This window comes from Arvicola amphibius, chromosome 1, assembly GCF_903992535.2.
Source record: "Arvicola amphibius chromosome 1, mArvAmp1.2, whole genome shotgun sequence".
In the NCBI taxonomy this organism is placed as follows: domain Eukaryota; kingdom Metazoa; phylum Chordata; class Mammalia; order Rodentia; family Cricetidae; genus Arvicola; species Arvicola amphibius.
Window position 1 is genome coordinate 66665355 of NC_052047.1, and position 21709 is coordinate 66687063.

Consider the following 21709-nt stretch of genomic DNA (forward strand, 5'->3'; position numbering starts at 1 on the left):
TTGGTGGAGTTTAAGCATTGATAGTTATAGTTTTCCTTAATTATGATAAAAGATAAAGTAGATATAAATTTTGTAACTGTAATTCTTACTTGATACCTGTTTTGTTACATGTAATTTTACTATGTTGAAGATAAAGCCTTTCTTTTCATTTAAACAGAAATGGGGAGATGATATGGGATTTCCCTCTGTATGCTGTGATTACCATTAATGAATAAAGAAACTGCTTTGGACCTATAGCATGGTAGAATTTAGGTAGGCAGAGAAGACAGAACTGAATGCTGGGAGGAAGAAGGTCAGAGTTAGAGAGAAGCCATGTAGCCCTGCTGGAGCTGGATGGAACTTTAGCTAGTAAGCCATAGTGATATACAGATTGATAGAAATGGGCTAAATTAATATGTAAGAGTTAGCCAATAAGAAGCTAAAGCTAATGTGTCAAGCAGTGATTTAAATAATACAGTATCTGTGTGATTATTTCAGTTCTGGGCAGCAGGAACCAACAAGCGGCTCTCTCCTACTACACTAATATGTTAGCTATTGTGGGTTTGAAAACAAATAAGTTTTAGAAAACAAAGTAGTTAGAAATCTCACATAGGAAGTAGAGGAGGAGGGCGTACATGGAAGGGGGAGTGGCTGAGCAGGGAGAGAGAATTTGGTTAAAAATAGACTGGAAAGAGGGGTAAAAATATAATTGGATAACACAACAGTCTCAGTTCCTGGGAGACCAAGACACATAGGTGCTAGTTAGCTTTAACTGAGTCATGGAGGTGCTGGTTAGCTTTAACTGAGTCACAGAGATGTTGGTTAGCTTTAACTGAGTCACAGAGAGGATGGTTAGCTTCAACTGAGTCACGGAGGTGCTGGTTAGCTTTAACGGAGTCATGGAGGTGCTGGTTAGGTTTATCTGACAACTTGACCCAACCTAGAGTAACCTGGGATAAAAGCCTCAATTAAAGAATTATCTCGATAAGGTTAGCCCCTAGGCCCTCTGTAAGAATTTCCTTCTTTCCCTGAGTGTGGATGTCTCCATTTCATGGGCTGACCCTGACCTGCACACTGGTGAAGAAGGTTAGCTGAAAGCAAGCACGGGTGTATTTGTTTCTCACTGCTCATGACTCTGGATGTGATGTAACAGCTTGGGTTCTACCTTGACTTCCCTGAAATCGAGGACCTTAACCTAGAGTTAGAAGCTGACTAAACCCTCTCCTTCCCCATGCGGCTCTATGTCAGGAGAGTTGACCCAGCAGCAGAAGTGAAGCTAGAACATCCCATAAACCAGGGAGGCCTCTGTTCTTTGAGAGATGGAGAGAAGGGGGTTACAGAGAATTTGGGGAAAAGGCATGAGCAGTGGAGGACTGAGGAGACCTGCTGTGGTGACCTTGGTATGACATTAATCAGGAAAAGTTCAGAGGGAAAGGAGAGCTGTGTGGAGACAGGCCGGTACCAGAGTCTCTGCTCACTCCATGAAATCCGAGGGCAACCATCAGTAAGGGGCTGAAGTCTCACTGCACTCCCTGACCTCTAGGATGCTCTGGCTGGGGGACCAAGTCTCCATGCATTAACCTCAGAGGGGGACTGGTGGAGGAATACAAAGTCTCAGTGTGCTCCCTGACCTCAGAGGACAACCATGAGTGAAGACTGAAGCTTTGACACCTTTCCCTGGTCTTAGAGGTGACCGTAGGCGGGGAGCTAAGACTTGGTTCACTCCCTAACCTAAAAGATCCAAAATCATAGTCACTGCCTGAACTCAGAGGGCAACCTGTATTTTGAGTTTAATAGCTACATTTTTCTTGAGTTGAGATATGGTTATATTGCCTAGGCTATCTTGAACTCTTGGGCTCAAGTGATCCTTCTATTTGGGACTTTCTAGTACCTGAGAATATAGGCTCACACCTCTGTGCCTGGTTTTGGCTACAATTTTTAATTGCTCGTGTGTGTGTGTGTGTGTGTGTGTGTGTATGTGTATGTCCCATATCTGAATGCTAACCACAATTAAGTTCACTTTTTATCTGTAATTTTTCAAAGTTGTTAGAATTTTAGTATTTTCATTTTTATCAACACAAATACCGTTTAACCACTGGGACAATAATACAATTTAACATAGCATCTGCATGGCACTTTCCCGCAAGTGTCTGCCATCCCCTTTTCAGTCTTCTCCACACCACAGAAGATCCTATGAGCACCAAGAGTTTCCATCTTTCACAGAGAAAAACACAGTTCAGACAAAATAATTTATTAAAATATATACAGTAGTTCACAGGCAATGCCAAGAACTGAAACCAAAACCATCGAGAGTTCACACTGCCCTTTTCACCTATAAGCTTCAACCCTCCCCTTCCTCCTCTCAAGACCCACACCCTACCACCAAGCCCTCCAAGACAGCGCTCTGTGCCATTCTGGCCCTGAGTAACTCCCCATTTTCCATCTTCTCAGCCTAGCAGAAGGGGAAGGAGACGACACCTCAAGCAAGTCTCTCCAGGTTTTCTTTCCTATAACACAAGCCATCCATTGACCCTGGGATCCAGATCTAAGTCCAAACTTTACTCAGCTCTTTTGTAAACTAACAAAATCATCCCACAATAACATACTGATTTCCTAGTTTCAATGGGATAATATTACAAAATAATTGAGATTTTTGCAAGGGTAATTTAATTAATTTATTAATTTAAGTTAAATGAAAATTATTTCCCATGGAGAACTAGCTCAACATCAACATTCTTCTTCCTACTTAGCTCTAGGCAGCCAAGCAGTGTCACCTAGAGATAAGGGCATCTGCCTTAGCCTTGTCAGTGGGTAATAACCAACCAGGACACCTTAAAAGGCAACCAATGTGGCCATGGGAACACATGGGAAAGAGGACCTTGGGCTGATTAGGTCAGTGATTCCTTGGAAGGTGCACTGTGTCTAGATGGCATATGTCCCTGCAGGGGCATTTGCTCTGTCCTGTCACAGTGTCAACTTCTAAGTACATATTTCATGTCAACATCAGCACCATGAGGCAGGGGCCACAAGGAAATGCAGTGTTCTCCACATCAGAGGTATACTTTGTGCAGCCACAAAAATAATAAAGTTAAATATAAACTAAGCAAGGACCAAGCAGCATCCATCAAAAATGCCATAAAATTCATGGAGTCAATGGACATTCCTGAGCAGCTAAGACACTTCATGCACAGCAAACACCGAGATGAGCAACAAACACAGGAGACACGCATTGGGTATTTCCCAAAGGCCAGAAAATTCCTGGTGCTCAACACCGGACTGAGCTCCCAAGGTCCTGATGAGGAGCAGAAGGAGAGAGAACATGAGAAAGAAAGTCAGGACCGTGAGGGAACCTCCAGCTGGCGACAGATGGGGAAGATGACTGAGCCCCACATTGGAGCACTGGACTGAGCTCCCAAGGTCCTGATGAGGAGCAGAAGGAGCGAGAACATGAGGGAGAAAGTCAGGAACGAGAGGGGTGCGTTCACTCATGGAGACGGTGGGACAGAACTAATGGGAGATCACCAACTCCAGTTGGAATGGGACTGATGGATCATGCGACCAAACCCGTCTCTCTGAATGTGGCCAACAGCGGGGGCTGACTGAGAAGCAAAGGACAATGGCTCTGGGCTCTGATTGTTCTTCATGGACGGGCTCTGTGGGAGCCTTCTCAGCTTGGTCGATCACCTTCCTGGACCTGGGGGGAGTTGGGAGGACCTTGGTCTTAGCATAGAGTGGGGAACCCTGATGGCTCCTTGGCCTTGAGAGGGAGGGAGGGGAGGTATGGGTGGAGGGGAGGGGAGGGAAGGGGGGAGGAGGAGGGAAGGAGATGGAAATTTTTAAATATAAAAAAAATAAACCATGAGAAAAAAAAACTTAAATTTTTCTAGACAGTGATATATGTATACTTCTGGCAGCACTAATTACTTCAGAGAGGATGATGTGCATTGAAGAAACTCATTGTAGAATTTGCATTCAATGTGACAAGGATAGCCATTTGGGCAAGAAGCTGCTCTTGCCTGGACTGCTTGATGATATGTTGTATAAACTGGACCTGCAGGGTCCACAGGAAAATTACTGCTAATCTTGCCAAAAGGTGAGACAATTTTTCAGATTTTCTGCTTCATGAAAGAGTCTGTCAGACGTTCTGCAGGACAAAGTCTTCCAGATACTATAGACCTGTACACTGAAGGTAGATGCCCCAATGTTACAGAAGAACTTACCAGTAGGCCACAACCTAATGGTGATATAAAGATTAATAGAAATGGGTTAATTTAAGTTATAAGAGTTAGCTAATAAGAAGCCTGAGCTAATAGACCAAACAGTGTTGTAATTAAAAAAAAAAAAAAAAAGAAAATTCCTGGTGCTCAAGATTGTCTGCACTCCCAATTGGTGTGAGTCCCCGCACTGCAGATAAATACTGTCCCCTTGAGACCACCACCTTAAGAAACAAATTCCTAGGAAAAGGTCATGTTCCTCTTTTTCTGGGTAGTCGTCCATTTGTCAAAATGATTTTCTTTTTATTTAAAAAAATCTAAGATATGAGCAATTGGTAAAGATTTCTTAAAAACAAAGAAGGGTCAGGTAGGGAAATAACAGAAACCAGAATACAACTTTTAAAAAAAACTTATTGAAGGATTTATAAACAATAATTACAAGCTGGATGTACTGAGGCAGAATAGCATGAGCCCACACAGGCTTCTGTGGCTAAGTCAGACTTTTCCTAGATCTTTGTCAATTTCTCTTCTTAAACTCTAGTACAGGCAGATACATGTGCCACACTGGCTTCAAATGCAAAGTTCACAGCAATGTAATTATTTCCTTCCAGCAACTCTAAAAATCATAATATACACATTTAATCCCAATGGGAAAAATTTACAATTTCCCCAAACAACCACAGAATGGCCTAAAGGGAAATAACAAAGCCAGCCTTGACAAGTCTACACTAGAAGGCAGGATTCAAGCAAAATAGGCATAGCAAAAGACAGCCACAGCCAACAGGATGATGCCATTGATGTTCACCACTGTCCTCCACAAAGGCTTCTCAGAAGTGTCTGTCATCTTCATCTTCAAGGCTTCCTCCTCTTCCTTAGTCAGCTTTGGTCCTTTCTCCTGGTCCAGCCCACAGAACAGGTCATATGCCTTCCTGAAGCATCCTTTCTCCTTTTGGGGAGCTTCTGTTTCTACAAAAAGACATCAAAAGATTATTGGCTACAAAGTCTAAAGCAGTGGTTCTCAGCTTTCCTAATGATGTGACCCTTTAATACAGTTCCTCATGCTGTTGTGACCCCCAACAATACAACTGTTTTCATTGCTACTTCATAACTGTAATTTTACTACTGTTATGAAATATAATGCGAATATCTGATATGCAGATGGTCTTAGACAGCCCCTGTGAAAGGGTGATTTGACCCCCAAAGGGGTCAAGACCCAAAGGTTGAGAACCACTGGGCTAAAGGGACTTGAAAGAGTTTCCTGGGAAGATGGAATGCCACAAAGCATTTACATTCTGTAGAAGAATCCTAATTCTCTTGTTTTCCAGAATGGGAATTAAACACAATGTTCAAATTATAAGACAGGGTTGACATGGATTCTGGCTTCTCATAGTCAACTAATCTGAGGTTTATATCTTCCAGGACCAATAAAAATGTGCTTTGATTTAGAATAGTCAGGTAAGATAATAGATTATGAGAGGGACATGCTAACAACAAGATGGACAACTGACTTAGGGAGAATACGGTAAACCCACCTCTGAAATATAGGACCCGTATCCATTTGCTATGTCACTGAAAGGCAGGGAGACTGGCCTGAACCAGAGGAGAGCTGCCAGCACTTGCCTATTCTTTCTAAGGTCTCACAACAGACCCAGCCAGAGGGAAGGACCTCTCTGTCCAGGTCCTGATGCACAGCCACAGCAGTCAGTACCCGCTGGGCTCACAGCATGCAGGTGCACGTTAGTACTTCTAGACCAAGCCACGCGGTGGTGCCAACACCCAAAGTGGATGCCCGGCAAGGGAGCAGGTTCCCAGCTCAGAGGTCAGTTATGGCAGTGGAGACAGACAGGCGTAGTTTCAGATGCCAGCTCTGCCAGTGACCAGCTGTGAGATCCACTCTACTCTCTCTTTTTAAACAGGATATCCTCCTGGATATCCTGTTGTTGCCCTGTGTTATGGAGATCCTGCGGCTTTGGCGTCTGTGGGTCAGGTCCTTTCCCCTGATCCCACTCTATGTGTTAACACAGTGTTCAGAAAACTGGCAATCCTGGTTTTTATAAGCAGATTAATATGTTTTGCTTTTTTGGGGTGGGAAATGGAGCCTCAATACGTGACCAGACTGGCTTCCCGACTCCTGAATTATGGGTATGTGCTACCATTCCTTTCTTACACACTTATATTTTTTTTTCCTTTTTCTTTTTTTGGTTTTTCGAGACAGGGTTTCTCTGCAGCTTTTTTAGAGCCTGTCCTGGAACTAGCTCTTGTAGACCAGGCTGGCCTCGAACTACAGAGATCCGCCTGCCTCTGCCTCCCGAGTTATATTTGGAGCTTTAGTGACCAAGTACACATGTGTATCAGAACTCTGAAGTGAGGTAATGAGGCCAAGTGGTCCCTAGGCACACGGTGAGCTCGACATCTAGTGGGTCTGCTGCTAGGAGTCTATGTGTCTGATGCAAGATTCGTAACTTTCTCTGCTTCATCTAGTGCTGTCTGCAGGACCAACCTTCCGTTTCAGTACCAGATAAAGCACACGGACTTGCATACTTAACCTTCCCATATTTCTGCACACCATACATACGCATACCCATGTGTGTTTCTCTTCCACATAGAAAAAGTTGCAACAGCCGGGCGGTGGTGGCGCACGCCTTTAATCCCAGCACTCGGGAGGCAGAGGCAGGCGGATCTCTGTGAGTTCGAGACCAGCCTGGTCTACAAGTGCTAGGTCCAGGACAGGCTCTAAAAAAAAAGCTGCAGAGAAACCCTGTCTTGAAAAACCAAAAAAAAAAAAAAAAAAAAAAGAAAAAGTTGCAACATAGAAAAAGTTGAAGACAGACTTAATTTAAAGACTAAGCCTGGGGCTAGAGTGGGGGAGCTCAGAGACAGAGCACTCTTTTTGCAGTGTGCTAAGCCTAAGTAAGGCTTGATCCCCAGAACTGAAAAATGGTGTGGGACAATTGCCTGTATTCTGTCAGTTATATTTTAAATAAACGCTGATTGGTCAGTAACCAGGTAGGATGTATAGGTGGGACAACCAGACAGGAAGTAGAGGCACGTCAATGAGAACAGGAGAATTCTGGGAAGAAAGAAACTCATTCCTCAGCAGTCCTGGCCCAGTCACAGAGCAAGCAAGATGTGACTGCCTTGCTGAAAAAGGTACTGAGCCACGTGGCTAACATAGACAAGAATAATGGGTTAATATAAGTTATAAGAGTTACTAAGAAGCCTGAGCTAATAAGCTAATCAGTTTATAGTTAATGTAGACCTCTGTGTGATTTCTTTGGGACTTAACGACTATAGGAACCGGGCTGGACAGAAACCTCAGACAACAAATGGTGCCCATGTGGAAACTGCATCCACATAAAGTCTGAGAGAGCTTGGGAAGTAATTCTAGAAAAAAAAAAAAGAATAGCACGGCTTATTGATAGCAGCATTTTCTCAGATGGACTCTGCTTGCTAGAGGCAAGCACTCTCATTTAATAGAGGCTTCCTGACTCAGCTTTAGCTATAAACCCTTGCAGCTCTTTTAAGAGGCCCTGGCACAAAACACTTAAATGGTGTTGATAAAAACCTGACCACATGCTTTTTGGTTTTCAGCTGTAGCAGGAGAAAAGCCATGCCATTTTAAGATGCCGGCTTTCTGGGCCGTCCTGCCAGCACAACCTCTGACTATTTCAGGTAGGAGGTCTGGCCACAGAGCATTTGAGTGTGATTTGTGAGCACACTGCTGCAGCTTGCTTGCTGGCAGGGACCTTGAAACACCATAGAGTTGTGGCAATAAACATGGATCTGGTTGGTACCTCCACCTTGAGGCTGGAATCTCAGAAAGCTAATGAATAGGTTGGATCCAGCCACCAAAGCCACAGCTTTAATTCTAGCCATTTTGTTTAACAAATTAAAGACTCACATGGTCAGAAAAAGAGAGGTATACAGTAAAGAGAGATTTAAAGATGAAGAAAACCTCTAAATGTTTTACAGTGTGTTAAAAATATATGCAGGCTTGGGAGAGAAAAGAAAAAGGTTAAAGTCCTTGAGAGAGAGAGACAGAGAGAGAGAGAGAGAGACAGAGAGAGAGACAGAGAGACACAGAGAGAGACAGAGACAGAGACAGAGAGTAGTTGGGTGTGGTAACACACCTTTAATCCTAACACTTGGAAGACAGAGGCAGGCAGACCTCTGTGAGTTCAGGTATGGTGGCACATGCCTTTAATCCATACACTTGGGAGACAGAGAGAGGTAGACCTCTGAATTCAAGGTGTGTTGGTATACACCTTTAACCCCAGAACTTGGAAGGTAGAGGCAGGTGGATCTCTGTGAGTTCAAGGACAGCCTGGCCCACAGAGGGAGTTCCATGACAGCCAAAGATACACAGATAACTTGTCTCAAAAAGCCAAAAATTAAAAGTAAAAATAAAAGAAATAGAGGTTAAAATAAAGCTATGTAAAGATGAAAAATATACAGAGAGTCTGGATACTGTATGTTATTATGTTCTCTTTGGATTGTTTGAATGCTGAGGAAGGAGCAACAGCTGCCAAAAGATATTTGTTTATAAATGCTGCTGAATTAATCCAAGATAGGTACTTTAAAAATACCTTGACTTCAAAATTGAAGTCAAAGATATATTACTATGGAGAAGAGGATTTACTTTTGTTTCCACAGGAAATGAGAGGCTTTGGATTCATTCTGAGTTAAGAAAAATCAGGTCTGATCAAGGAAGACCACCTGAGAAATCTCCAGTAGGAACAGATGGCCCATATGTCTGAGTTCTTTATCCAGAACAGATTCATGACTCTGCCTGAGATGATCAAGCCTCACAGGATACTCCAGTCAGGACTTGATCATAATTCTAAATTTTCTTTAGGTCCCCATAAGATTATCAGCACCCCCAACCAGCAGGAAGTAGCCTGGAGAACTATGCCCACATTGCCAAAAAATGGACTATGGCTATTTTCCTTTGTTTAGAATGTTTGTTACAAGTTGTTATGGGTAATGGTCAAGAGAAAAGCTAAACAAAGGATATCAGATTCAGAGTTCTTGTTATTTAAAAAAAGGGGGGAAAGAGTTGTGGGACAAATGCCTGTATTCTGTCAATTATATTTTAAATAAACACTGATTGGTCAGTAGCCAGGCAGGAAGCATAGGTGGGACAACCAGACAGGAAGTAGAGGCAGGTCAATGAAAACAGGAGAATTCTGGGAAGAAGGAAACTCATTCCTCAGCAGTCCTGGCCTAACCACAGAGCAAGCAAGATATAACTGCCTTGCTGAAAAAGGTACTGAGCGTGTGGCTAACATAGACAAGAATATTGGGCTAATATAAGTTATAAGAGTTAATAAGAAGCCTGAGCTAATGGACCAATAAGTTTATAGCTAATGTAGAACTCTGTGTGATTTCTTTGGGACTTAATGACTAAGGGAACCAGGCAAGACAGAAACCCAGGCAACAGAAAAAAATATCACAAATCATCAGTCTATGGACATTGAGCATCATGTTAAGCATCCAGAGAAATTGGATTTTCTAATCTAAAGTGGAAAAACATAAGATGCCAAGAGTCTCTGGCCCACACTCCAGTGTCATCAGAAATGGGCATAGCTTTGCATACATCTCTGTCTCAGATCATAGGCTATACCACAAAGCCCTTATCCCCCAACCTGACTGCTCCACATCAAGAACAAATTATGCTTCATTCCCTGATTCACTGAGTTCTGCAAAATCTGAGGAGCAAGGCAGCATTGCCCATTTGGTGAGCTTCCTTCAGTGCGTATCTGAACCTGTCTTCCACCACCCTTCCCTAGCCCCTGAGAAGAGATGTGAGCATTGATGAAATCATTTGCTAAAAACTTCAACAAGTGGCTTAGGAACAAACCTATCTCAATTGTATCCTTGGGGTCCTCCTGGAAGTCCTCATCTCCTGCATCCAGGTCAATTCGTTCTTCCTTGCTGTCACGAAGACTCCAACACAGACGGTACAGCTGTGGAGAAAGCAGAACAGATTGCCAGAAAGATCAAAATAGTGCCTTAGGCCAAGAATTTGGGGAAACAAAGTGGTGTGGGACAATTGTCTATATTCTGTCAATTATATTTTAAATAAATGCTGATTGGCCAGTAGCTGGGCAGGAAGTATGGGCAGGACCAGACAGGCAGTAGAGGCGGGCCAAGGAGAATTCTAGGAAGAAGGAAGCCCATTCCTCTGCAGTCCTGGCCCGGCCACAGAAGAAGCAAGATGTGACTGCCTCACTGAAAAAGGTACTGAGCCATGTGGCTAACAGAGATGAGAATGATGGGCTAATATAACTTATGAGTTAATAAGAAGTCTGAGCTAATGGGCCAATCAGTTTATAACTAATGTAGACCTCTGTGTGATTTCTTTGGGACTTAATGACTGCAGAAACCAGGCAGGACAAAAACCTCAGACAACAAAAAAGTATGCATCAAAAAAGGAAATGAATATGGCCTTGCCATACCAAGAAAACATGGATCACTGTCCCACTGAAATCCCATATAATATATGTAGCATAATCTAGGGAGAGGCTAAGAGGCTGCCTCAACTCATCCCTAAAGGAGGCATCTGCATCACCTCCAAGGCTCAGGGAGAATTACAGGAGAAAAGGGAAAAAAATGGAGGAGACCAGATGGGGGGAGTGCAGGAGCAGTGACTGGACATGACTTCCCCTGCACTCAGGACCTCACTGCACCAGTGAGCTGCACAAGATGGGGCTGTCACCATTTTCTCCTGCATGGGGAAGGCACTCAGGAGACCCCACCCCATGCTGAGGGCCTGTGGACAATTAAAGACTGCTGAAGAGGAAGTACCACTTTCTCCAGTGGGATAGCCAGTGACAAGATCCCAGGTTCTGGATGACTCCCCGCTCACTCTCATGCAGGCAGTCATAATTAAGCACTGTGAGCCAAAGTAAGAGGGGGCTTGTTGTTAAGAAAAGTTTCAGGAGAGACATGGGATGAAATGGTAATGGACGGTGTAAATGACCAAATTCAGTATGTTCATATATGAAAGTATCAAAGAAGTATAATAATATTAGTAGTAAAAAAATTAAGAACAAAAATAAAGGGCAAAGTGAATTAAAAATACAATAAATTTAAACATGCTGGGCCAGTGAGATTGCTCCATGAATAAAGGAGCATACAGCCAAACATGAAGCCTCAAGTTCAATCCTGAGGATCTGCTGAATAGAAGTGGACAAGCACCTCATGTGAGTTATCCTCTGCCCATCATGTATGCACTACAGTGTGCAGATACCCACACATGTGCGAATACACAGGCACAAAATACATAGATAAAATGGAGATTTTAATTTTTAAAATTAAAAATCTCATGAAAAGAAACTACCTGAAATATTTGTTGTGTGAATGAATTCACTTTTATCTGATAATTAAATTTGTTAATTTCAGCGCTGCTGCTAAGAAAGAAGACTAGAAGTCATTTATGAGAACAAGCATTGTAAGATCTTATTACTGAACACTGTCACTCTATGGAAATAAGAACTACAAACATGGGCCCTGTCAACACAGGGTAGAGCAGGGGTGGGTTCTACTGATACAGTTTGGAATGTGAGATAGGAATTTGCAAAATTCTGTGAGAACCAATGCCATATGTCCACCCCAGTCATGCCTTTTGCTGAATGCCTTGCTTTCTCTACTTTACAAGTGGTGTGGGAAGTCCTCTAGTATATGTGTTGCTTTTATTGTTTAATTAATAAAGAAGCTGCTTTGGCTTGTGATAGTGCAGAACAGAGCTAGGCAGGAAAACTAAATCGAATGCTGGGAGAAAGTAGGCGGAGTCAGGAGAAGCCATGTAGCCACTGGAGGAGACAGACGCACCCTGGAGTAAACCACAAGCCTTGTGGTAGAATATAAAATCATAAGAATGGGTTAATTTAAGATATAAGAGCTAGCTAGGAATATTCTAGAGTCATTGGCCAAGTAGTGTTGCAATTAATGTAGTTTCAGTGTGATTATTTTGAGTCTAGGTGGCTAGGAATGAATGAGGAGTCTCCGCCAATACACAAGGCAGCTCAGAGCTAAAAATGTTTGAAGCTTCAATGCTTCCGAAGAATGAGATACAGCAAAATGGTTGATACGATGTAAAAGACAAGCTGGAGAATCTGCAGCTATACGTGCAGATTCTGTTTTACATTAAGGCTGTCTCAGATCTTGATAATCTGTCAGGGAGGTTAAAGCTCTCTTAGGGATTCCACAGGTGCTTGTATTTATTAGTGTGTGCTGGAGTAAAGTGTTCATACAACCCTTTTTCTACAGATAAATGCTACATTGAGTTCCTTTTCTAGCTCTGTTCCCTTGATAACCTGGGAACAATAGAATGTTGTATTATTGGGTCATCAGACTATTTTTATTATAATAAGATGGGCCCACTATTTACTATTCTTCTTTGAATTGGTAAAACTATGAAATAACTTTAACCCAATGGTAACATATGCAGCTAAAGAAGTGTTTTATGACTTGTGAAGACTTCAATTGGGTGGGCATTGAGAGTATACTGTGGTATGAATGTCTCCTCCAAGGCAAATACTGGAATGTAATTGCCGGTGTGAAAACATCAAGAGTGGGGTATTTCTTTAGATAATCTTTGGAAGGAAGTAATCCAATTACCTCTTAATATTGCTACTTTGGGAGAAGCTTTCTGATAAAAAAAAAAGAAGAAGTTTGGCTTCTATCTATTCTCCCTCTCTCTCACAGGCAGCTTCATGACACCAACTACCACAGTGTTATGCAGCATGAAAACCCTCACCATACGAAGCCTGTCGACTTTTGACTTTCCATCATCCATACGGTGAGAGGAATAAACCTCTATTATTTATAATATTGTAAATGCCATTTTTAACATTATAAATACTGTTTACATAATTAATTATAATTATAAATATTGTTTGTAATATTATTTATAATCTACTTATTCTGTAGAAATCAATTATAGCGGCAGAAAACATACTGTTAAAGATGTCTCCTTTAGAAAAAATTCAAAAAGTAAGCTATAATTTCAGTTTCCCTGAATGGATGATTTTTGTAATTAGGCATGTGTGTTGCATGACTTCTGGTATTTTCACACAAAATACAACTTCTTATTTTGGACATGGACTTCTAATCTAGAGTATTATGTTGCCTGTCAAGTGACCTCACTTTCATTTGTAGGCGTTACTCAGGAAGCTGAGTCTTCAGGAAAGCCCCAGACTGAAGTCTGGGCTGTAAGGGCTTGGACCAGACAGCGCTGATACAGCAAGCATCCCACGTTTCCCATCCTGAATCCTTCTACATGAAACCATCAATCAGCTGGAGCTATCTCAGCCCTGTAAAGTGTGAGCTGCTCAGCGGGGTGCTGCAGCAAGGACTGTGGAACACGGGCAGGAAAGGTCTCGAATGGATGGATACTCACGTGCACATCTGGGATGGGCTTGGTGAGGAAGGAGATGGCCAAGACGACGACAAGAGTGATAGCAAAGAGGATGATGGCAAAGTAAAGGTAGTGCACCCCACAGATGATGGTGGGGCAGTTGGTAGGCTCCATGCAGCTCCCGGTTCCATAGGCAAACTCAGTAATCATGCGGGAGAGTCCAATCAAAAGGCCTAGAATCAGTCCCCAGAAGGCTCCCTGCAAAAGAAAACCCTGGGTTAATTGTGTTGAAACAAGAAAGCAACTGGTGTTCTCATTGTCCTATGTAGAGAAGCCAGAGATGAAGAAACAAGAGAGAAGGCTCCTCAGGGCCATCCATAGCCAGGACACTGAAATCAGATCTGGGTCAGAACGGTTAAGTACCACTTTTCATGAGTGTGCTGCAGCACACGGGCTTTTTGGGAGCTGCTAGAACGATACCTACTGGTTCATTGACTCTCTTGCAGAAAATAGCAAGCAGGAAGACAGCTGCAATGGGTGGCCCCAAGTAACTGGTGATAGACTGGATATAGTCAAAGAGCTGCCCACTCTGAGCCGACTGCACGATAGGCACCCAGGCGATGCTGATGCCAATCAGCACGAGGATGAACAACCTGCAATCAAAGTCCACAGTAGCACATCAGTGTTCTACATAAACAAATACATACCAATAATATGTAAACCTATGCACATACCTACATGTAGATGTCACCAGCAAACACATATGCACGAGTACTATATAAATATATGCATATCTCATGTTACCACAGTGAAGTGAAATAAGCAAATTCATTCTGGAGGCTTCTCTCTTCCTTGCTCTGCTTAGGCATCAAAAAAGTCATCTGTGTCTATGAATAACTGAAACTCATTTGACTTTCAACAGGCAGTTTGGCTCAGTGATCTAATGTATGAAAATCGCGCTTTTTTTTTTGAGAAGAGTCAAAGTGTAGGTACAGGGTTACAGACTCAGGAGCAAGGTAATCATAGGTTCAAATTCCCATTGTTTCTACATGATATAAAACATGGCACTGCGACTGGAGAGATGGCTCAGTGGTTAAGAGCACTGGCTGCTCTTCCTGAGGTCCTGAGTTCAATTCCCAGCAACCACATGGTGGCTCACAACCATCTGTACTGAGATCTGGCGCCCTCCTCTGGCATGCAGGCACACATCGAGGCAGAATGTTGTATACATAATAAATAAATAAATCTAAAAAAAAAACGAAACAACAAAACTATCGCACTCAATCTCTCTTCAGCTGAAAACTGAGAATAAAAGGTTGGGATAAAGATTAATGAGAGAAAAACATCTCACAAATATGAGATTTAAATTTAAATTTTTTAAAAATTAAATTAAAAAAATCAGTTTCTTTTCTCTCTTTCCTCCTCCTCCTCCTCCTCCTCCTCCTCTTCCTCCTCCTCCTCCTCCTCCTCTTCTTCTTCTTCTTCTTCTTCTTCTTCTTCTTCTTCTTCTTCTTCTTCTTCTTCTTCTTCTTCTTCTTCTTCTTCTTCTTCTTCTTCTTCTTCTTCTCCTTCTTCTTCTCCTCCTCCTGCTCCTGCTCCCCTCCTTCTCCTCCTGCTCCTCCTCCCCCTCCTCCCCTTCCTCCTCCTCCTTCTTCCTTTCTCTCTCTGTCTCTCTGTGTGTGTGTGTCTCTCTCTCTGTCTCTCTCTATCTCTATATCTCTCGATTTTTTTTGAGACAGGGTTTCTCTGTGTAACAGTCCTGGTTGTCCTGGAGCTCTCTCTGTAAACCAGCCTGGCCTCGAACTCACAGAATTCCACCTGCCTCTGTCCCCCAAGTATTGGAATCAAAGGTGGGCACCACCACACTTGGTTCTCAAATTAAAAATTTTTAAATTAAATAAAAATTTTTAAAGTACCATCTTCTTTTCCTTCTTTCTTATAAAGTCTTAAGACAGTTAAAGCCAAGGAGAGAGCTAAAGGAGCTGTCTACTCGGGAAGTGACCGGCTCTTTCTAGTTCTCTTCTTCTTGTTTTACTTCATGTTATAAAACGGTGGAAGATTCTCTTATATGCTCTTTTTTTTGTGCACTTGGTTTAATTATAAAGATTAGAGTTCCCTTACCCTGTGTGTATTTAAAGCAAAGAGTAGTGCTTTTACATGGGTCTTCCTCTGGGATGGATTTCCACACCATCCACGATTTACTCAAACCCTACCTGCCATTTTTGACTCTAAAATCTTCCACAAAACCTTCCCCCTACTACACTAAGCCATGCTCATCTCTCTCTTATCTGGGTCCTGGATTGCTCTTACAATCATAGGACCAGGAAATCTAGAACTGTACAAGTCAACTAGCTGGTTTTCTCTCCAGCAGGTACCTTCTAAGGAAAATAAAACCTCCTCGCTGCTCAGTAGAATGCAAAGTAGTAGCTTCTCTGCTGTCACACACCCTTTTGTGGCATTAAGTACCCTTGTTTTCTCAAAAGTCAAGGGGTGTGGATGCAGTTCAGTGGTAGAGCATTGCAAAGTGCCAAGTTCAATGCCAGTACCATCTGAATATACATGTGCACATGGCTGGTACTTTGTACATCACAGAATATACTCAGAGCCCTGTGCAGGGACTTAATTGGTTGCAGCCGGCAGTCCTGGCTCTGCCCAATCCAGGCCTAGTTAAGACCCAGGTAACTTCATTCTAGTAATGCTCATTGGTAGCCTGAGATAAAGAAGTTGATCTGTTATGTTTCTCCTAACTCCAGAGGGACACTGCTCAGCTGTTTCCAATGAACAATGGAATGCCAGGGCTGGGGTCTAGCTCTGTGGTGCAGTACTCGCCCAGAATGTGAAAAGCCCTGACTTCAATCCTCCAGTACCTCAGAAAATAAAGTGCCCGTATATGGTAACTATAACGGGGCACAGAGATAACTCCGATTATACCAAGTGCCTGCCAATCTTGCCTAACCGCACTACGGTGGATAGAACTCTCTGTGATCTTCAGCTCCCCTGGTACATGGCAGAGTGGAGGAAGCTGCATTTACCTTCCTGCAATCATGAGCTCCTTCTCGGATGCTCCCTTCCGGATCTTGGTGTAGACGTCCATGGTGAAGAGGGTGCTGGCGCTGTTGAAGATGGAGGTGAGGGAGCTCATGAGGGAGGCCATCATGACTGACAGCATCAGGCCTCGGAGTCCTGAAAGAGAGTGGGGTTTGAGTGACATTCGTCACCCTGATTCTGTTTCTTGTGCAGCAGTACCCAAGGTCTGTTTGCCTTTAGAAACCATGCCTGTGTCTCAAATTTCTCTCTCCAGAAAGAAGTTTCAAGAAATTGACTGTAGCTTTATGTTCTAAGACCACAGCAGGCAATGATTTAGAGACAGAGAAACATCGGAGACTTTTCAACTAAATGGTGGTGGTGGTGGTGATTGTGGTGGTCATGGCAGTGGTGGGGGTTTCCAGCCGAGGGGACTGCCGTAAGGACTCTCCCCAAAGAGTCACGATACAGAAGAAGGATGTCTAAGCTAGATTGGAGAGAATGAAAAGACATCCACGGATGGGAGCCTAGAGAAACGAACAACTCTCATCTGGCAAAGCTGTAGCATAGTGTGGAGGCTGCTCTTGGTTATCAGCTTGACTCACCTGGAATTAACTAAAACCCAAGCCCCTGGGCACACCTGGGAGCGATTATTTTCTTTATTAAATCATTTGAGGTGGAAAGACCCACCTTTAATCCAGATCTTTTGAGGTGGAAGATCTACCTTTAATTCAGATCTTTTGAGGTGGAAGATCCACCTTTAATACAGATCTTTTGAGGTGTAAAGATCCACCTTTAATCCAGATCTTTTGAGGTGGAAGATCCACCTTTATTCTGGCCACACCTTCTGATGGCAGCCTGTATAAAGGACTTGGAAGAGGATTCTCTTGCTGTTTGTCTGCTTGACATCACCCTCACTGGCAAGCCTACTTCTTAGGGATTCCAGAAAATACTGAAGACTAACTGAGACACTGAACCTCATGGACTGAACAACTCCTAGATTCTGGGTCTTTCTGTTAGGGAACAGTGATGGTTGGTCTGGCTGGACCACAACCTGTTAGCCACACTAATAAATCACCTGGTGAAGCAGTCTGTGACACAGACTGCCTGACTTGCAGCAAGATTTGTTTTGTTGTTGTTGTTGTTGGTTGTTTCTTTGCTTGTTTGTTTTGTTTAGACACAGTTTCTCTGTAGCTTTGGAGGCTGTACTGGAACTCCCACTCTGTAATACAGGCTGGCCTTGAACTCTCGGGGATTCACCTGCCTCTGTCACCTGAGTGCTGGATTAAAGGCATGTGTCACCATCGCCCAGCTAAGACCTGTTTGACCTATGCCCACATCAGCTTTGCCATTGACAGTTCAGGCAGCATAGGTTCAAGCAACCCAATCTCTCATTGTTCTATTCTTATTAAACCTTCATCTGCTTATCTACTCAACAAATGCTTGCTAAATGTACTTGTATGGCAGTCTACCCCCCCATTATGATAAGGCAGACTAAGTAAGGCAAGAAAGGCAAAAGTAGGCAGGAAGAGAAGAGCATGATAATTAGGAGACAAAATGGGCAGAACTGATGAGGATTAGGTGGGGAACACTTGCTGGCTGAAAAGCTGAAGCTACACGAGGAAACAAAAGAGGCAGCCTAAGAAGATGTGGAAAGGCAACAGACAAGGATAACATGAAACCAAAGAGAAAGACTTGAGAGGCAACTGACCAATGCCATTAACTGCAACTGAGTGATGTAAGGCGAGGGACAGGAAGTGTCTGGTGGTCTAACACAGGGGACTCAGTAGTCACAGAGGCCAGGTGACAGACACAGTGTTTTGCTGTTTTGCACACGTCTATTTGTTGGTCTCTATTCTACTCTAGCACCATGTGCTAGGGTCTCATGAGCGCAGGGGTACGGGACCCGTTTGGAGAAGTCACACCCTGTTCCTGCGGAAACCAGCGTGACTGACGCTCATTGGAAACTTAACTAATAAGCAGCCAAGTTCAGGGGAGTAGTTCAATATACTTCCCCTCTTATATGATTTTAATACAAATGCTCTGCCCGAGGTTGTGCATAAAGCTCTGGAGAGAAATTTAAAAAGAAATCTAGGCATGTTGGTGCGCCCCGGTAATCCGAGTACTAGGGAAGTTCAGACAAGAAGACTAACATCGATTCAATTCAAGGCCAGCCTGGGCTACATAACGAGACTCTGCCTCAAGAGAAAACATGAATACATGCATATGTAAACACACACACACACACACATACACACACACATACACACACACACACATACACACACACACACACACACACACACACACACATACACGAAAGGATGGAAGGCTGAGAAAGTGGCTCAACGGGAAAGGTTGCAGAAGCATGAGGACCTGAGTTCAGGAACTGTAGCTCATAGCTGTAACTCCAGAGCTGATGGGGAGGATGCAGATACTCGGGCTCCCTAGTCAGCCAGTTTATAATAAACTGAGAGCTCCAAGTTTAGGGAGATAAGCATGTCTTAAAACAAAACAAAAACTCCATGGCTTAAAGCTCATGGGATATCTTGGAAGACAGGGTAGAAAGATTATAAGACCCAAAGGACCAAAAAGTCTACTGTAAGACTGTGTCTCCTAGAAATGGCAGGGAAGTTTCACGCATAATACCCCAACAATATGGCTGCTTAAGCAATACCTGAACAAGGACAACACCAATGTAGACATGCTAACATGGCAGGGGCCCCCACCATAGGCAAAGGACCACAGGCAACTAAGGGGCATTAGGAGCAGGAGAAATAGTCTTCCCATTGGGATGAGCTCCTAATTAGTTATCTAATACCAAGTGGTCAGCTCTGAAATCAAATACACACAAACAACACTAAATGGACTCCGTGTGTGTGTGTGTGTGTGTGTAAAATTTTATAAGACAGGAATTTGAGAGTGAAAGGGGAGCTCATGGGAGGAGTTGGGGAAGGAAAGGGAATGGGGAAATGATGTAATATATTCTAATAACAATAATAATAAATGTAGCAGGAAAAGAGCTGTTACTAGAAATGAGTGAAAACGCAGGCGATCGCAGATGCTGTCAGTTTAAACGTTCTCTACAGATGTCTGTTTCCCTTTCACGTGCTTAACGTTTCTATCACAGTGTGGACTTTTAAAACTGTGAGGAAAATAAGGTGCATGGGCCAGTGCAGTGGCTTACACACACACACACACGCACACGCACACGCACACGCACACGCACGCGCACTCACTCACACACACACACACACACTCACTCACACACTCTAAATACCAAGATGAGATCACTCAGCATCTGCGCTTCTGTGACTGACTCTCTCCCTTCACACCCTGCTGCAGCATCCGTGTTCCCCAGATGAACAGATCACCTTCTCGGGAGTCTGAATGTCACCCACTATTTGTGCAGAGCACATTTTTATCCATTTATGTTTAAACACTAAGGTTGGTTCCCTGTCTTGGCAATTGTGCACAAGCCTAAAATGCACACTAAATATTTTAAATGATTATCGAGACAGGCATGGAAAGGGAATTTCTCCCCCCACCCCAACAAGTTTTCATGTCCTTTCTTAGCCCGACTAATAGATAAGACCCAGGGTGACAGACTCCAGCTGAACCACATGTTATGAAGACATAAATTAAACTCAGAAACACAGAAATGGGACTTTCTCCTTAGAGCACACCCCTGGCTTGGAAAAGCCTTTGTCCCAGAATGCACTCAGAAGTCTCGGTGGAGCCTAAACCAAGTTGACCTCCCAAGAAAGTCTCACCATTAGGCATGAGCTCCACCACCAAGGTTGGATAGGCGATGTTGCTACAGCCAACTGAGGTGCCGCAGTACTTCTGACATTCCGAGGGGACGACACAGGCGATTTTGTCTAGGGAGAGATGAACGGCTGCATCAGCGAGCTTCCATTGGGTAGCAATGGTTCTGATGGTTGCAGTATTTGCCTTAAAGCAACACTTCAAAGAAGACATTCCAGCCCAGTACCCAGAAACAGCAGCAGGGAAACAATGTTTCCCAGCTAAGATCTCTGTGCCATGCCATGGCCTGTTATCCCTGACACATCTGGACGCTCCCACAGCAGAGAAACATGGTTCTTAGAGGACAGAAAGGAAACAAAGAAATGATCTGGTGGGAAGGGACGAGGCACTGCCATCGACCTCAACAGCTTAGTGACGAATATTAGGGATATCTGTGACCCTGATTATGAGGGTTTTTTTGAACAGCTCTTAGACATACAGTCAAATCCCTAGAAAACCAAGGTGACTCCCAAGATTTGAGAAATCTGGAGCAGTAATAAAGAAATAGACTGTAAGAAGGGAACAAGATCTAAAATCTAGGAGAAAATTCTAGAAACATAGAATTTGGATCAACATTTCTTAAATACTCGTTTAGCACTGTACCACACAGCACCAATTCATATACTTATTGTAAATAAATATATTTATTCTAAATAAATGAATGCAGTAGCCATTAGGGTATGAGTTATTCTGTTTGCTCAACAGGTATCTCTCAGCATCCATGTGTGAATTGTTTCTGGGTACTATTTACCCAGTGGATTCCAAAGTCTGCAGAGGCTCAGCCCCTAAATAAATAGCATAGCACCTGCTCTAGCACATGCACAGCCTCTCCTGAAGTCACCCGCAGGTCACTCACAACATAGAATGACCTAGAAGTGCTATAGCAACAGCTGTGTCCTATGTTGTTTGGAAAAAGTGATACGCAAAACTCACATACTTTCGCCATAGGTGCAAATATTTTAATATTTTTCAATAGGTAGTTGGCTGAAGATCCACAGAAGTGTGAGTTATGAATATAGAAGGCAATTATATTTTCCTCATGGTGTACAAGCCGGCACAGGAATATGAGAGCCAAGAGGGGCGTGCAACCGAGGACAACGCAGCCAATGCCTGCCAGCTATTCTGACTTCATTTTGGGGGGTGCTTGCCAAACGGTCACTCTGTGGTGAACTGTTTACTTCTTGTTGTTATTTTGCATTTCCAAACAGTTTTGATTCATAATAGCGAACCAAAGATTATTTGTATTCATAACAACAGGCCAGGAAAAGACCAAAGGTGAATCCATCAAGGCGGGGCACCTCGAAGGAAATATCCCATGAAACAG

At 43.2% G+C, this 21709-nt stretch overlaps 1 protein-coding gene across 2 annotated transcripts in view; it reads right to left on the minus strand.

Annotated features, from left to right (window-relative positions):
* Positions 1-4890: 4890 nt before the first annotated feature.
* The window catches only part of LOC119815720 (sodium/glucose cotransporter 1-like), a 68220-nt gene continuing 51401 nt past the window's right edge, over positions 4891-21709 (minus strand). Inside the window, exons 10-15 of one of the 2 annotated variants that reach the window (XM_038332005.2) lie at positions 20352-20459; positions 16587-16737; positions 14039-14207; positions 13597-13812; positions 10054-10159; positions 4891-5153 (exon numbers count right to left, since the gene is read on the minus strand). In XM_038332005.2, coding sequence (XP_038187933.1) covers positions 4936-5153; positions 10054-10159; positions 13597-13812; positions 14039-14207; positions 16587-16737; positions 20352-20459 — 968 coding nt within the window. In that variant the 3' untranslated portion in view covers positions 4891-4935. Of the gene's footprint in view, positions 5160-10053; positions 10160-13596; positions 13813-14038; positions 14208-16586; positions 16738-20351; positions 20460-21709 lie in introns of both variants that reach the window. The other variant, XM_038331999.1, reaches the window with a different exon arrangement.